Source organism: Rissa tridactyla, chromosome 4, assembly GCF_028500815.1.
Source record: "Rissa tridactyla isolate bRisTri1 chromosome 4, bRisTri1.patW.cur.20221130, whole genome shotgun sequence".
NCBI lineage: Eukaryota > Metazoa > Chordata > Aves > Charadriiformes > Laridae > Rissa > Rissa tridactyla.
Window position 1 is genome coordinate 56188650 of NC_071469.1, and position 17943 is coordinate 56206592.

Consider the following 17943-nt stretch of genomic DNA (forward strand, 5'->3'; position numbering starts at 1 on the left):
CCAGAGCTGGACGCCGTACTCCAGGTGGGGTCTCACCAGAGCAGAGTAGAGGGGCAGAATCACCTCCCTCCACCTGCTGGCCACAAAATGATGTCCTCTAATTGCATGAGACTGTGGAGCCTGGACTCAGTGAGCCAGGGGAAACTCTTCCAGATCTGTGTTCCCAAACATACAATGGACAAGGATGGATCTGGAGCCAGAGGAGACATCAGTCTGCCACATGGACTCAAGTACTTGTGCTTTGGCCAGAAGTATTTGTTTATTAATGGCCAGTTCAAAACATTTCCATTCACAGTTCGACAGTGACTACCTGAGGGGACCTGGGAAGCAAGTGGGGGCATTTGGATTCTACTCAGGGAAACCAGCTGCTTGAAATTTAAAGGCTGCAATGTGTTAAGTTGCAGGTGTCAACATTTTTTGTTGAAAGACAAAGTGCTAACAAAATCAATGCTCAGTTCCTGAACAAACAGAAGGAAAGAAAGAAGTCAAATGCTTCTGAATGAGCTCCCGTTTGGAATTCAGTCCAGCCAGGCTTCACCTGAAAAATTCAGCATCCTTGGCCTCCTTTATGATACATTTAACAGCAGGGGTCTGCCAGAGATAATGCACTCTGTCTTCAGATAAGATAGCGCTTGTCACTGTGGCTGATTCTTCATTAAGGGAACTAATTGCCCTGTGTGACTGCAACCTGCCGCAATGAGGCAACAGTAGGGTAAAATTGGGGTTCAAAGGGAATAGCACTTAAGTACATTGAAGTACATGTGAGATTTAAATGTGGTATCAGGGATGTAAAGCTAAAAATTGGTCCTGTATTGCCTAAGGTATCTAAATACAACATATGGTAAATAGGACTGTACAGATATAAGTCCATTTAAAATTCTTTTTGGCAGCAAGACTCAATTGTCATGTTTTGTTAGGTCTGTTTGGTGAAGCAAAGGCAAAGCTTATGCACACATGCAGTGCAACAAAGGATTTCCTACTATGCCCCAGGAAAACTGACAAACCAAACTACTCTAATTGAGTTGTGTTCCACTGTACTGAAAAATGTGGCCTTTTTAGCAAACAGCTTTAAAGCTAATTAAAGAGCATCTTAGGCTATCATAGCTTGGTTTTAAGAACAATGTTATACAACCGTGTTTGCAGTTTTAGCTGGGTGCTACAATGTCTGCCCATAGCAATAGCAAATCATGACATAATCTTTTTAAGTGGTCTAGATATTTTTGATGAGAAAGCCATACCATAAGGCTGGCAAGAGAGCTAGTAGATCTCAATTCAAACTCTGCATCATCGTTACTGGAAGATGGAAGCAGGTCTAAAACACTTGTTTTACAGAAGAACTTACAGAGCTATTATAAAGCAATTTACACTCAAAATGTGTTTTGGGGGAAGAGGGAGAAGCAAAGCTTTGTATTTTGTAGTATCATAATAAAAGCTTACAACACAAATAATATGGTTTTCCTCATAAATTATTTGCAGCTTAAATAGTATAAGAGCATGCTGTTCCACAAACAAGGCAGTGAACTAGAGAGAACGCAGAAGTGAAAACTGAAGAGTGATTTTTTTTTTTTTCTCTATCCGGCTTAATAAATACGAATAGTAAATTAATAGCTTGGAGAGTGAGGGTATTGCAGTGATTAAAAAGGAATTTTGGTAGTTAAAAAAATCTTTCTAGAACAAAATTCAATAATGGTTTGGATGGCTCTTTCAAATAGAAGTGCTGTTCCAATGAACCTAATGCGGCTCCAAGTAGGGAAGCAGGTTACAAAGCTCTACCAGGTAAAGGGTCAATTTCTCACCAAGTATTTCTATAAACACTGGTTTTGACTGGCACTGTCCCTCAGATAATTTAGCCAAATTCCCAGCTGAGATCAAGAATAGGAAGTAAAAAAAGGAACCCAGTATTGGATTCTATGGACGCTCATGGTTAGATCACACAAGCAGGACAGCTGGCATATGCAATAGTCCTTTAATTCATTATGTCATTACCATCTACGCCTTAAATCAAACTTGCAGAGTGCTTAAGAGATATAATCACTTTCTTTACTACTGATAAATGTATCGCATCTTCAAAATATAATGATGGGTACTACTTTCCACTGGCATTGTATGTAATGAACGCTTCTTCCTCTAGACAAGTAGGAATTTACATTCACAACAGTCAGCAATTTTCCACATTACTTAAACCTTGTAAACAAAGATGGAATGAAGTTACGTATTTTTGTGTTATATGAACTGAAAGCAGCTGACTTCACTGTCCCCTATATTGAACGATGATTCTGCTAAATCCAATTCTTTACAGAGAAAGAGTTGTTCCAGAAGTCAGTGTGGAAATAAAGATTTTGAAACTTGAGCAATTCACATTTATTTTTCCCCCAATAATTGGTCTGCAGGGTATTTCTGAAATGAGCGACTACATGAGACAAATAGGAGGAAATCAATTTTTGAGATAGCACAGATAAAAAGAAAATTTCCCAGGACTATATGAATAGACCAATGAAAGTGTTTCTCCATTTCTCAGTGGAAAGGCAAAATTAATAAAATTTGATGCCAAGAAAGCCAAAGTGATCACTAAAAGGTGAACTATGAGCAAGCGTCTTCTATTTTTACCTGTGAGAAAGAAGAGCTCAGCCAGAACCTCTTGGAAACTGTTAGTTGCCTGAACTTGCTGAATATCACAGTAAAATACCTGGAAACCTGACGGAACAATCTTGTTGCCATTAGCAATCCTCCTTGTGCTCTTTCAGGGGCTGGACAAGACACTGTAAGACTGGGGAAAGACAAACAGTATCCAACATCAGTTCTCAGAAGGCAAGTGACTGTCCCAAAGAAAAGAATCTCTTCTCCATGTCCCTGGTGGACACAGCCTTAGGAAATGGCCAGTGGAATAAAGCTATGCAATAAAGCTAGCAGGTAATGGAGATTTCCTCATTCGACACTTTCAAGAAGAGACTGGATAAAAGCCCCTGTTTGGGGGGTCACTGGTGTAACTGGTTGTATTTTAAACAGATGCACGGACTAGATTATTTCCTGAGGTCCTTTCCAGCTGCGTTTCTCTATGACTCTCATACTCCATAGAATTAAACAAGTACAGCAGTCATTGTGATTTCAAAGCCTTAATTATTTTGTTATTCTAATGAAATGATCCTTACTATAGCTGTTGCCACAGATGCAGTGACTGACCAGTCTACATTCACCCTTTACATGCACTGTCTGTCTACCCAGTGCATGCAAAATTTATCTGGATGATAAAAGATTAACGCTGCTTTGAAGTTACTTTATGGCTTCTGACACACATCAACAGCCTTTCAAAACTTTAGCGAGAGTCCACAAAGAGACAATTCCATTATTTACACAACCGAATTTAAAAATCTTAAAATGACACAGCCTCTTTTGGATTTTACTTGTTTTACTTAATGGGCCTCTCGACATAAAAGCATTTTTGGCAGGCACACCAATCGTCATTCAAGTAAAGGACTGATTTAAAACAGCTGATTTTCTTTTCACCACCACCTGCTGCGACAGTGCAACATTATGCTGACAAAACAGCATACAATTCACAGTACACAGGCTGAAGTACCTAATATTTCTTCTTCCAGAGTTTAAAACCCCAGAGCAAAGCTGATTATCCAGGTACTTCTGCTCTTGGCATACCCTCGTGTTCCCTCCAGCCCTGGTTCAGACCCCTGTAACAGGCTGAAGTAGTAAAAACACGGCCAAATAGTTCAGCCTTGGAGATTAAACCAACAGGTACATGGCAGAAGGGTGATAAAAATAACAGAAAAAAAAAAACCCATTCAGTACATAAGAACTTATATTTTTATTATCCTACTTTTCTAATTGGTGCCAAAGGTTTTTCAGAGACACTCAATAAGTTAATTCACTGAGTATTTTCATACACGGCAATAACAGTATCTATGAGATACAGGGGAAAGCAGAAGAAAAGGGATAAAATATGTTTATTTTGAATTGTTGTACGGTAAATTCTGGGAACAAGGAGACCAAAGTTGAAAACAGAGTTATAACAGCTAAGCCATGTAAAAGGTGTCAGAGTAAGTTGTGGAAGTTCTCTTCAGCTGTGGTGAGGAAGAGCTGGTTATTTCAAACAAAGGGCAATGGACTTGCCAGCTGGGCAAGAAAATCAAGCACGTAGCAGCCAGGTACGTTATCTCAGAGGGCTCGTATGATGCGGAGGACCTGAAAATGCTGCGAACACTGAGCTACACCTGCTTGTTAGTATGCTAATTACTCAATTAATTACTTTGCTCTTCAGCACCTGTGTGGCTCAGCCTGGGGCCTCCTTCCCCTCCCGCCACCGCCCCCTGCTCCTGCCGGTGTGGCCCCCAAGCACGAAGTGGGGCTGCCGAGCGCTTTCAGGTATCCCCCCGACCCTCTTTGCCTCAGAGAACCGCAGACCTTTCCTCCAGCCCCTGCCCGGAGGTGATCCCAGGCCACCCGGCCCCTTGCGGGCGATGCCGGCGGGGCGGGAGAGCGATGGCAGGGAAGGCCTCGTCCCGCAGGTGCTGCAGGGCGGCGCGGAGCCGCCTCCCTCCGTCCCCTCAGCCTCCCCCCGCCTCGGGGGCGGACCCAGGCCCAGCCCAGCGCGGGGGCCGGCTCGCCGCCGCCGCCGCCTGGCGGAGCCTCCCGCCGAGCCGGGCCGGGCCGGGAGCCGGCGGAGCTGGAACTGGTACCGCTGCCGGTCCCGCTGCCGCGGCCGCGCCCGCCGCTGCTGGGGGAGGCGGCGCCGGCGCCGCGCCCCCGCGCCCCGCCCGCCCCCGGCAGCAGCAGCGGCGGCAGCGGCAGCCTCAGCAGCTCGGGCAGCTCCGCCGGCAGCACCAGCGGCAGCACCATGGATCTCTCCTTCATGGCCGCGCAGGTGAGCGGCGGCGGGACGGGGCTGGGCGGGGCGGCGGCGGGAGCATCCCCCTCCTCTCGTTTTCTTCTCCCCACTCCAAAGTTTGAAGGGGCGAAAAATAAGGTGTGGGGGAGGGGGAAGGGGGATAAAACGGAGCACGGAGCGGCGGCGCTGCGTGAGAAGTTGGCGGGAGCGGCACCTGTTGGCGGCGGGGCCCGGCCCGGCCCGCGCTCCGCGGCGGGCTGTGGCAGCTCCTCCTCCGCCTCCGATAACCAGAGATGGGATTTTTTTGGGTCTTCCCGGTTTTTTCCCCCTCTGCGTTTCGTACGTGCGTCTGTGTGACAACAGCCTCGAGTTGTTGTCTTGGCATGTAGAATCCTCTCGGGCGCGCATAGAAATACTCTTCCATTTGCCTGAACGAAAGGTTTAAATTGGGGCTAAGTGCCGGGTTTCAGCTCGGGGGCGCGATCACGGGTATTGGTGCTCCATGCGTTGGTGCTTAATATCCTGAGAAGCATGGAGTGGCTATAAGCCACCCTAAGCCAAAAATCATCCCGGTGAATCCGGGTGGATTCGGTTCTTAGGTGGTGCAGTGCTTCAGAAAGAGTCACACGCGCTCAACATCCATTTCATATTTTTCCAGGACTATTTCTTCTACTCGTGCAGATATTTTATGTATGTAATTGTTTGGGTTTTTTTCAAAATCATAGAATCGCCTAGGTTGCAAGGGACCTTTAAGATCATCGAGTCCAGCCATTAAATGGAACTATTTGGATCCAAGCTTGAGCTTTTTGACAAAAAAGGTGACCCACTATTTAGAGGTGGAGCAGGGGCCAGGGAGGCTTTTCCACACTGTTGCTGCCTGAGCACTGACTTCATCTGGGTCAAATTTGGTGGGAAGCAAATCTCATCCTTGCTGATTTGTTCTGTTTCTTTAATGCAATGGCTGTTTTGTTTTGTTCCCTTCCTAAAGTCTACTGCTGAGGGGGTGCCAGGCTCTGCCTTTCAGAAGGTAGCAGGGGGCTGTCCAAGAATCTCTTCCGTTCGGAGGTATTTCTAAGAAGGATATTTTTTCTTAAGGAAAACCACAATGAGTAGAAGGGAAGCGTCGTTTCTACCAATTTGAGGTCTTCCTGGGAACTGGAGTATTCAAGGGAAATTTTGCCTGTGTCAAATCACTTTCCTGTGGTCCTTCTTGGCATGATCGGTGAGCTCCCTGTGTCCACCTTTTGTTCCCGAGCACTGAGTTGAAGCGGAATGTCCCCATTGCAGAGAGGCAGAGGTGCAGTGCCGCGGCAGGCTCCACCAGGGACCAGTGGTGTGTGCTGAAGCTGGGACTGGTGCCCCCTTTCCCTTTCTATGCTCTCCCACATCCCACGTATCTTCTACCGTAATTCTGTGCGTTCGAGGAGTCACAAAGCTGTGTGCTTTAGTCCTCTCAGAAAAGTTCCCTGTGTAAATATGTCTTACGCTTATTAAGGTTACTGATTTACAGTGAATTATGTGCGTTTCTTCCTGATCCTCTGGGGTTAATGTATTATTTTTCTTTGTCAATTGTGACAAAGAATAATTTTTTTTAATTGTTACTTTGGTGAATTTGCGGAATCTGCATTTCCTTAGGTAACATATTTGTAAGGAAGAAAAGTATTTATCTTAAAACCCTGCAGGTGGTAAGGCTATCTGTGAAGTGAGGTTCACCCTCTCTGACATGGGTACAGATCTCCTGTCCCTGAGGCAGAAGCCTTGGTCATGTTTCCCCTCTCCCCCTCTAGACACCACCCAGCAGCCTGGGGATGGGGACAAGCTGCAAGAAGACTGGGGTACTGTTACACATAATCCTTCCTGCGGCCCCATACGCCTCGGGAGGAAAGGATGGAATACCTTGGAGCTGTCTGTGCCACAAAGCCCTTTGGGTGGTGAGGGGAAGGTGGGAGGCAATCAGGGTTCTGGGTGTCTCTCCCAGTGAGGACATAGGGCTCACCAGGTCTGCATAGCACAGGGCATGTGGAGAAGTCCTCTGGGGGTGTATTTGTCTAATTAACGTTTTATGAGCTATAGGAGTGGATTTCTTGGGCTCATCTTCTACTGGAGAAAACAAATCCAGTTGTTAGGTTGCCACATACAGTGCATGCTACACTTAACCTCTGTTACTCCTCTGTCACAGGCCTCTTGTAGCTTTCTCTCTGAACTGGGCAACCCTTTCCATTCCTGTCACCACAGTGCTGTTTAACCCCCAGTGTGTCACTACTCTAATTTAGGTATTGCTTTTCTTCAACTTTTTTTTTTCCCCCTGCTATATCTTGTCTTTTTTTTTTTTTTTTGAATCATCTCTGTGGCATCTCTGGTGGTGTGGTCCATTGAGATGACCTTCAATAAGAGACATATGAGAACAGAAGAGAATTACTGACCTGCGCTCCGTGCTTCTAACAGCTTTTAAAGATGCTCTGCCATCACACTTATTAACATCTTTGTGGCCTATGCTGAGGATTGCATTTTACCTGATGAATACCAGGTATATTAATACTTTATACCAAAATAGGTAACGCCTAAATTGAGGTGCTTAATGGTGCAAAAGCAATGGTTACCTCTCAAGTTAATTTAGTTTCTACAGGATACTGTAGACTGCTTATGTTCCTATGAGTTGCTTTTGTGTAGTATTCTTATCACACCTTTGCACCGCTCATCGTGGACCCAAGTTGGCTTTGCTAGATGTCTTGTGAGACACCGTAAATGATCTGTACCTTAGGGGCCCTCTGAGGTATGTGCCGAGACAGGAGGCCTGTGTAAGTTAGATTTTTCAGCCTCAGTGATACTATAGTGTGTTACGGAGGCTTAAAATCTGGCCTCCTCTAAAATGCATAGGGTGAAAGTGTAAGGCTTGGTAATGCAGTAGTTAACAGTGTATTTTAAGTAAAGTTTTGGTGCATTTGCTAAAAGGCTCAGTGGGTGAGAGTTTGCACATCTGGATAACTGTATTGGTGTGTTTACCTCTTCATACTCCTGAATGCAAGGAACCCAGCCTTCTAAAAGCACTGGGTACATAAAGCTGTACGAATAAACTGCAGCTTTCATATTCAGCCCCTCCCCTCCTTCTTAAGATATCTCTGAGACGGTTTGTGCCTTGGAGGCCCTGAAACCATTTCATGTGCCAGCAGAAAGATAAATGAAATGCCCCCTCTGGATGATGTATTTGATCCTGTAGAAAGGATAACGTTTTGCTGATAAAAATTGTTGTTGTGGAACAGGAGATTGTCAGGTCGTAATGCTAACAAATCTGTGCAGTGTAGATACAGCACGAGGGTTTAGATGCCCAGCTTAAGCAACCACATCTGAACACCTCAGCTGTGGTACATTTATTAGCTGTGTCATGAAGAACAGCTTTTGACTGTTAACAATTAAATCAGTTGTTAAAATAAGCCTTTTTGCATCTGTGTGTTCATCGGTCGTGCAGGCTTGGGTGTCCTCTGTTCTGCCGGTGCTCTAATTGATTTTGGTTAAGGTCAGTTGTGCTAATAAGCATGACTCGCATCTGGTTAAAGCCTATTAGCTAGTGCTTTTTTTTTTTTTTTTATTTTTAAATCCGGATTTTAATTAACGTAATCCTCAAGATACTATGCCAAAGATGCTCAGCCACTGCTGAGCGGTATGACTGGCTCATTTCTGTGTGTTGCTCAGTGATCTCAGAGTGCTCTTGTAGTCTAGGTAACCTCAGAAATAGCCTCCTCTTATAGGTAGAGACTTTTCCTTCCAGTGTAAAAGCCTGATTTTAGGGGGTGCCGAGTGCTGGGTCCAGGCTAAGAGCAGTCACTGCTTTTCAGCAGGGGTGCAGGGTTTGCTGTCAGATGCCCAGCGGTGAGCTACCCTCCTCCCCGCTTCTGACACACTGGAATTAATATCCATTTAACAACCAGCTAAAGCATTTCTGATGGAAAAAGCCGTAACAATGAAAATTGCATCTGGGTTAACGGGAGCAGGGTTGAAATGTGTATTCAACTTGAAAAAATAGAGGTGCATAGTGGGGAAAAGAACTGGGAAGCTAGGGAAGGAAAAAATGATGTCATGGTCTTCAGTACGATACAAATTGATAGGAGCTGAACAGTACCTGCAGTTGTAATGCCAGTTCTGTATTTTTCAAGATTTATGTTTGCAATTTCACTTTTCCTTGAGTGATTTCTGTAATTTTTGCTTCATATTGAAAATAAGGAATGGATTTCTTTAACTTGCAATATTTTTATGGTCAGGTATGTCTCCGGACATACTACTAAATACTACTTTATTTGTCTACTTTAAATTGTCTAAATACTAATACTAAATGCTACTTTAATTGTCAGATAAATGTTCTTTTCTTTTACATATAGAACAGGGAAAAGCTAGTCAGACCCTTTGGACCATGGCCATTTCTGTGGATTTTTTTTGGTATCAGTCATATATAGTTTACATATGAATTATCTGTTGATTCTTTATGTTCAAAAGCTCTTTGTAAACAACTTCTGAGGATTTGAATTACATTAAGTTGAATTCTTTATGCTTAGTTTCAATGTTTAAAAGTTGTATTTTTGTAATCTTTAATTTCTATTGTGGTGTTGAGGATTTTTCTTTTTAATGAAAAAACCCATGACATGCTTCAGGAACTAGAGAAACAAATGAACAAGTTTGGTACAGAAAGCAAAACCATTTAAATAATAAAAATAATTTAAATTTAATTGGTTTTGTGTTCTGTATTACTCTTCTAGGATTTCAGGTCTGGTCTGGTCAGTGATCATTCAAGTCACTTTGGGCCTTTCATTGCATTGGCAGTAGTTCGGGTCACTTTCCCCAAAACAAGGTGGTGGGTCTTGGTACCTTGAAGAAACCCTTAACTGCCTGTAACCATGTCAGTATAAGAAGTCCAAGGCTGTCATGCCTCCATATTAAATATCTATTATTACGAGCTGTGTAACTGCTGGAAAGCACTGGAATACACCATAAACAGAGTTTGTTTAGGATGTGTTTGACTTAATGCTTATATTTTCCTGAAGACGTGGACTGCCTATGTCTATGCTGCAAAACTGGTGTGTGTGCAGGGGGTGTGCTCGGCATTTTTGGACGCCCAGCCACCTGAACAGAGCTGCTGCATTTCCAGAAATCCCAGACATAAGGGCAGTATCCTTTAATTCCTTTCTAATGAGATTTCTGGATGCTAGAGGATGCACAATTAGGATATGCTGTGCTCCGCTGTATCAGCACAGAGGAAACAGAGTGCAGGATAATCCTGCATCTGTTTTCCCACTTTTTCGTTGTGTATTCTCTATCTCAGGGGTCAAGAGGGATTCAAAGCCTTTATTAGCTGTGTGCTCTTTCTACAGCAAGGTAATCTGAAGGTATTAAACCAAGAGGGTTTAGATTTGTGGTTTTGGTAGGTTATTCCCACCAGCTCAAAACTGAATCCAGGCTACTTGCTCAATGTGAGCTTGCACGTGTGTGTGTGTGCACCATATATGTGCTGAGAAAGCTGAATTCGTTGCCTGCCTCCACAGAGAGACCAACCTTTCACTCATGCTCCTACTTGGAGAATCTATGCATGACAGTGCTGAATGGAGTGGTCATTTGGAAGCTTTGAGATTAAAGATAAAAGTAGAATAAATCAGTCCTATCAAAGAGTGCGATTGCCAAAAAATAAGCTCTCACGTGTAGAATCAGGATTTAAAGATGCATGAAACTCTTCTTGTCAAAAGCTGCCTTGATTATAGTCTAAGACCTAAGACAAAACCTCTTTGATCCATAGCATCAAACATTAATAACGTTAGCTAGGATGATGTAGGCATTCTCTTACATGCCCAGTTCACTGCTCACTTATCTACAGCATAATAGAGCACTGACCATTACTCTACCAGCTCAGCTTTCTTCCAAAGGTTAAAGTCATTTTCTCTGGCATCCTTTGATTCCTTCAGAATGTCTTGACCTATAATAAATAGTATCAAGAAGCTGAAAGAGCAGATCTGAGTTTAACTGAGTGTATCTCAGGAGCTCAAAGTACAAGCTTAAATTCTCATGCCTCACTGTGGTATGGCACAGCCACAGGGAGCAGCTGTGTAATCCAGATGTTGCAGAAATCCCGCTCTGTGTGCAGAAACCCGTGGTGTCCTCATCCGAGATATTGCTAGCAGTTGAGCTGAGAATGATCTTCTGGAGAAGTCTCTCTGCTAGCTGCTCGGTGCAACTGCGCTAGAATTTTATTGGGGGGTGTGTGGGGGGGGACATGACGGATGGACATGAGGATTCCCTGCACCTTCTTTATGGCTGCAGTAGCAGTGCATACTGCATTTCTGAGTCTCGTATAGCAGAAATTTCTGTGCCAACAAAGCTTTTGAAAATTCTGCGGAGATTTGGGCATACTGGTTTTGTAAAGTGTTGATACTGCACTTTGGAGGAGGCTGCTGTTCCAGGATTGCGCTTGTAATTGCTGTCAAAAATGCTAAAAGCAGTGATTCCAATCCAGCAAAACACTTAAGCACTTAATGCACTTGGAGCATGTGTAAATTGTTCCAGTAACATCAGCAGGACTGTCCACTTGCTTAAAATGAAATATTTCAAAGCCTGGCACAAACGGGGTGAGAATGCTTTAAAATTCATAGGAAAACGTCCTAGAAGAGCAAGTGGAGATCTACCATTGGTCATATTATTAATCCAGGGAAGGCTGGGACTATGTGTTTTGGAGTCACTGTATTTCCATCAATTAATAGCATGACCAGTTTCTCATAGGAATGCTAGAAGAGGAGGATGCGGTAGGAAGGAAGGAAGAGTAGGATGTGGCTTATGCAGTCTAGTTATGTGCACCCCTGAACAAGGAGCACAAGGAGGGTTAGAAGACACTTAAAATAATATCTTTGTGTTTCATGTGCCGATTAACTGTGATACTAATTCTCTGAAGTGCTTTTTTTTTTTTCTTTTAATCAATTACATGGTTTTGGGCAGATGTAAGCTAAAGAGTGCACAAAGGGAGCAGATCTCATGGATTTCCACCTTTGTTGAATGTGGAAAGGAGATCTGCAAGATGTCTGCAGATGTACACATTCACATGCACTGGATAGATAAAGCAGGAGCCTTTCACAACACAGTTGATGGTGGCAACATTGTACACAGAAAATAGCTACAGATGGCAGGTGAGAAGAATGAAGACTACAGCAACCAAACACATTGCTTGTTCAGGTGTCTGGTATTTCTTTAGCAGTAAGAGCCCAACCCTGTCGTATACTGTGCAGCGATGCTCTTGGCGGATGTGATGAGAACTGAGTTTCTGGGTAGCAACTGGGTAGCCCAATGGTATTGGGTCCTCAGAATCCATAAGCTAGAAAATCTAGATTGGTTATAGATTTTTTTTTTAAAAAGCTTGTTTTGGCTAATCTAAGCTGAATTTCTCAATGAATTGGTGATCTGCAGACATTGAGCATGACTGCTCTAAGTTTTGTTGGAAACGGGATGGATGCTGGCCATTAGGAAGCTGGTTTCACCATTTAACTGCTCCTAACATTATTCCCATAACAGGCAAAAGCCAAAAAACTCTAAATGATTCAAAGGATTGCATGGGATTTAGTAAAGCAGCGTGATGCTTTGGTGACCATTGGTACACCATCAAATAAAATCATTGATCAAAGAAAACATCAGAGCATTCAAATGAAATGCAGTGGTGCAGAAAATTAGAACAGCAACCCGAGTAAATTCAGCAGTGACCAGCTCTGTTAGCTTGCTAACGTCTGTCTGCTGGGACTTAACTTTCCTTGAAGGTATTTTCTGTCATAAATTGCATTGTCTGCCTAAGCCAGTGAGGTCTGTGGGAGTCCTCTGTCTGTTGTTTTGGCAGGCCTCTTGGTTTGATAAGTGCAGTATCCTAACCAGGATGAGTGTTAACCCCTTCCACTGCTCACAGGAGTGATGATTTTTTAAGGGTCCCTTTTGAAATAGGGATGGAGTTCTATTGTTTTAAGTGGATGCATACTCAAGTGTGAAAGGACAGTCCTTGAAAATTGGTTGCAAACTGATGATAGTTGGGTCACCCATTGTTGGCTTGATCTACTACTTGTGCTGGTGGATATGTCAGGAGTTCCTCCATTTCCGTGGGGTAGCATCAGGATCAATGCACTGGAAGCCTTTGGCAAACATGATCCTGATGTTGCATATGCAAGTTGTTAGCATTTGGGTACAAAAAGGGTCAGAACTAAGTGTGTGAACTCCTTGCCATCTATTTTGAAGATGCTTTGTGTCCAGGGTGTGCTCTACTGTTCCTTCTGATGCTGCAGTGAACAATGAACAATACCTGCCCCTACACTGAGCATTGAATAGGAGAAAAACCTGTGGCCAGCTGTGATGCCAAGACCAGGAGCACTGAACACTTATTGAATGTGTGTTCTGCAGCTTTGGAAGGATTACGGGGGGCAGAGCCAACGCAGGGTGGAAGATCGCTCCTCTCAAATATGACCATGCGGCATGTACACGGCAGCCAGAACTGATGCTGTTAATGGTAGCCACTACCCACCGTTTCTCTTGCTGGCTCGCACACCCACACGATGTTTTCAGGTCTGTCTCGCAGCACCGGCTGGTTGAAATGACGCATATTCTTAGGCTGAATCTATTCTGAAAGTTGAATTCCCCACTCCTTAAGCTGACAGAACCAAAACCTGCCAAGCAGCAGCTAATTAGAAAACATTAATGTTACAGTCACTTCAGAAAAGCTCAGTGCCTCTTTGCAGTAGGCTGTTGGATACAGGATCAATTATTTTTGTTTTGCAAGTAGATTATCTCCAGTTTGGAAAGGTTTTAAAAAAATTTAAAAAACGCTTTTAACCTCAGCTGGTTCTGTCTGTGATTTTACTTCTAAGCCTTTCAGATGTTAGGAAAAGGGGAACGGTCTAGGAATGAGCCATGCATGGCTAAAACAAAACCAAACTTCCATCAACTTCCATTGTGACTTTTTTGGTTTTTTTTTTTTCTTTTCTGCCAAAACAACAGGATGAGCGTTTGCAAAATGTGGGAAGATGTGCTGAGCCTTGAGATGTGCTGGGTTCTAGGACTGATAAAAGCTACCAGCCCCACAGAGTCACTGCGTGGGAGTAGAAAGGAGAGACATGTCTCTTTGTAAACCTCATGTGTAGAGGTGTTGAGGTGTATATTCAGAGAGAAAAAGTAACAACCAAACTGATGAGGAAGCAAAAGTGTTAAAATGGAAAGCTTTAAAGGATTTCTTAAAGTGCAGCCAAACCCATGGACTTGGAGCTGCTGATCACACTGAAATTCTCTTAGCCCCCAGTTAAGTGTATGCTTAAAGTATGTGAGTAATCCTCACTACATCTCTGTTTAAAGGAAGTATAAATGCCTTGATAATCTGCAATAAGTGGCAAAGCATTTTGAGGTATCATGCTCGCTTTTAAAGAAGAGCTACTTCCACTTGAAATAAATTAGGTTGCTCCTTTCCTCTCTGTCTTCTGCTCCTTGTAATTTCTTCTGCACTCTTCTCAAGGATTTTCTCTCACCTTTTCTCTTGGCAGGAGAACACTTTACACACGCATGCAACTTGGGTCTGCTGTCCTTTTTGGCTGTCTTCTTTCTGTCTCTCATATCCTTCTTCCTTACCTTTTGTAAATTTTTTCAGATGCTATAGCTGCACCAGCTCAAGTCCAGATCCCACAGATATTTAAGCTTAGGTCTGTAAGATGAGAGCCAAAGAGTAAATATTTCTTCTGTTCAGGGACAGGAGATGAAAATGGATCAGAGCAGCAGCCTAAAACACTACAGTTGCTGAAAATGTAAGTGTAATAAAAAGAGTGAGTGGCAATAGGTGTAGAATCTAAATCCTCAGGAATGGAAATGTCACCCATTCTGCACTGTTTTGTGTTTTGGTCCTTCTCCAGCTGGAGCAAAGCAGCTGAGAACTCCAGCTTGAAAAGTTCTGAATTCTCCTCTCTAGATGCTGAGCCTGGCTGTCACTTGGGAGAAAAATATTGAAAATGCATTCACAAACTCTCGTCTCTCTTTATCTGTCCTATGGTATCTTCCCCGCCCCCAGATCTGGAGGAAAACTTTATCAAATATGTGGTTATTAACATTAAGGCATGGCAAATGGTTGTTCCGTAAGAGGAACCGGGCTGTGAAATGGTTCATTCTGCATTGGTCTCTGAGCCATCTGATTGAGCATGCTGTGCAACTGTGCAGATGGGCAAGGCAGTGAAATCCTGCACTGATTTGCTGTCAGGGTGGCAGATGTTTTATTCTCCTGGTGCGTTCTCTGGCATTTCTCAGAGACATGAAACAGAAGCAGAAAAAACTAAATTGCTGTGCTCTCTCTCCCTTGTTGTCCAAGGTAGTTTTGCAACTCATTTCTCCTGTAATCTTATGAAGTGTGAGAAGAGGTATACACCTCCTGACTTCTCGTACAACTGTGCCTTATACTTTCACAGGTAATCTTTGCCCAGCCAGCTATAATTTTCAGGATGGGTCGTTTTCATGGTGCATGTCTTGCTTATTGCTTTAGTGTACTTAATACCCTTAATAGTGCTTCAAAGATGAGCTTTTGGATGACTAAATAAACAATTCATCCTCCAAAACATTTGTCTCCTGACCTCTGGTCTGCACAGTACATAGCTAGCAGAGGAAGAGGGCATAGAGAAGGCAGAAGACAACATGCTGATGTAAGCTGCTGTCTAGGCTGCCACGATAGCAATGCCTCGCTGTTCCTGAAAGCCTTCAGGTACCAGCATGTGCCGCAGGGAATGCTGAAGAAGCGAAGGGAAATGGGAGACTGCTAGCAAAGGTAGTTCTGGCCAAACTCCGATGTCTTCCTTGAGCACACGGCATGGCACGATTTGAATTGCTATAGAGAATGCTGGCTAGCTCGTGGGAACCAGCTCATTATTTCTGAAACTCTTGGCTTTGCAAATGGCAAAGACAACAGTTATTAAAAATCTTAAATTCAATTCTAGAGGAGAATAAATGGAATGAGGAGGGTCTCTTCTGAAATAGAAGTTGGTCTTGTCTTGCCACCCGATCTTTGCCATTAGAAAACTAATCACATAGTTTTATGCTATAAGTTTAGCCTTGCCTCAGCAAGAGTATTAATTTTGCTGATACAATAGATTCAATAATTTCTTAGTGTTAGCTTTTTTAATGAAATAAAAAAAATAAATCCATACTTTGTATAGCACATTGGCTATCAGGGTAATTCTGCTGGGTTCCACCACATCCGTGATATCTTTTTTACAGAAATATGTAACATTTAGGGTATGGGTGCATCTCCATACTTATTCTAGAGATCTATGGAACCCTACAATATAAGCGGTGGTTGGGCATTGGGCATATGCTGTCAATTTGGGTGAGACATGACTGAGACCTTGGACTCAAACACTGGTGATCATCTGTGGTGCCTGCACTCTGTCCCGCAGGACCGTGGCATGACCAGGGAGGAGAAGGACCGTAATGGCATGCTGCTGCTTGTCCGGGCTGGGCTAGCATGGGCGTGCACACTTGGGCTGGCAACTAAAGGTGAAATGGCTGTCTCTGTCGCCTACGGGTGGCTCCAGGCTACTGCTGTATTTCAGGGTTGTTGTCCAACTTCTACATCCAGCAGTGACTTACCACTTACTCTGTTCAACCTCTAATGTGTTCTTTGTTCTCATAAACCTCAAAGCTTCTTATGAGAGTGTAAAGTTTCACCTGCAAATAAAGCACAGGGAGAGGGAGGCAGTTCTTCCCCACGATGCCACGGAGGAGATAAGGGTCTTACTGAGAACTGATTCCCAATTCGGTACTTCCTCAGTGGGGAAGCTTAAACCGGCCGTGGGTGTCAGAGGCAAAGCAGCAAATCCGTCTTATGTCTCATGTGTGCAGTCAGGTGGCCCAGAAGATGCTCAGAGCATCCCTTGAGTTCTGGATATTGATAAAGTTCCATCTTTAAGCTTACAGCTTTGCCTGTCAGTACTGGATTCATGACTATGACACTCACAGATTTTAACTTTTTTTTTTTAACTATAGTATCATTTTCTTCAAAATGAATCTAGCAGGTGATGTTACTAAAGTTTGGAAAACTGTGACTGTCAGGCTCTGCACCATTGCAGTAAAGCCTGGCCAGCTGGCAGAAAGGGGTGTGCTCTTCCCCAAAAATAAGCAGCATCTCTCTGACTGCTGATTTTGACAGAAACCCTGGCGTCAGTTTAAGAGTAGTACAGCTTATGTATAACTCCTCGCCTGAGGACTTTACTATGCTCCTGTCAGTCCTAGTAGCCATCCTGTTCACCGCCTGTCTGGCAGGAGGAGTGGAGCGGTGACAACGGAGGAGATGCTGCAGCTGTCACACCCATTTACAGCTTCTCAGTCACTGATGTGAGAGTAAACAAACGTGGTATTCGTGCAGTTGCATGGTTAGCAATTTATTTTTAAAATCAGTCACTTGAAAAATACCAGAGCACAAGTAAAATAACGCTCTCAGCACTTCCTGTGCGGTTTGCAACCTAGTGCTTGACCTGAGGGTTTCCCTCTGTTTCTGTTAATTTAATATAAGAGTTAAGGTATAGATTACATCCTTACCTGGGGAAAGCACATGTTTCTCTTCTGAGTGAACTTGTACCTAGATGGGATGTGGCTCTCCAAATGCAGGAACATACTGATTCCTGTCTGCTGCTGCCACTTTATTCCCTGATTTTTATTACTCGCTCTGCAGTGATGAGTAACTATCTTACATGTAGGCAAGTGATATTTACTGTAAAAAAGGCTGAGTGAATTAGTTGTTGAGCAAATGTTTAAAGAAATAACAATTAGAGATTGCTTTTTGTTTTGTTTGAAAACACCAAGGTGGGGAAAAAAAATGAAAACATAAACATTTTCTCTTTAATAGCCAAGAAACAAATGCTCGAGCTCATCTCTTCCAGCACTCCATCCTCATAAATGTGGTCATGAAAGTGGCTGTATTTAGTCACTAAATCTTTAATAAAGTCAAACAATATCTGACAGTAGACCATTTGTAAATGAAGGAGTAAGCCGGGAAAGTTGACAGGATTAAAATCTGTGGTGTTGGGGCTGAAATAGGACAATCCCAGATAACACAAGGAGGGTGAGCCCCTAACAAT

General features: G+C 43.5%; 1 protein-coding gene across 1 annotated transcript in view; it reads left to right on the plus strand.

Annotated features, from left to right (window-relative positions):
* Nucleotides 1–4795: 4795 nt before the first annotated feature.
* C4H14orf132 (chromosome 4 C14orf132 homolog) overlaps nt 4796–17943 on the plus strand; it is a 40618-nt gene continuing 27470 nt past the window's right edge. The window contains exon 1 of the mRNA XM_054200831.1: nt 4796–4873. Coding sequence (XP_054056806.1) covers nt 4847–4873 — 27 coding nt within the window. The 5' untranslated portion in view covers nt 4796–4846. The remainder of the gene's footprint in view (nt 4874–17943) is intronic.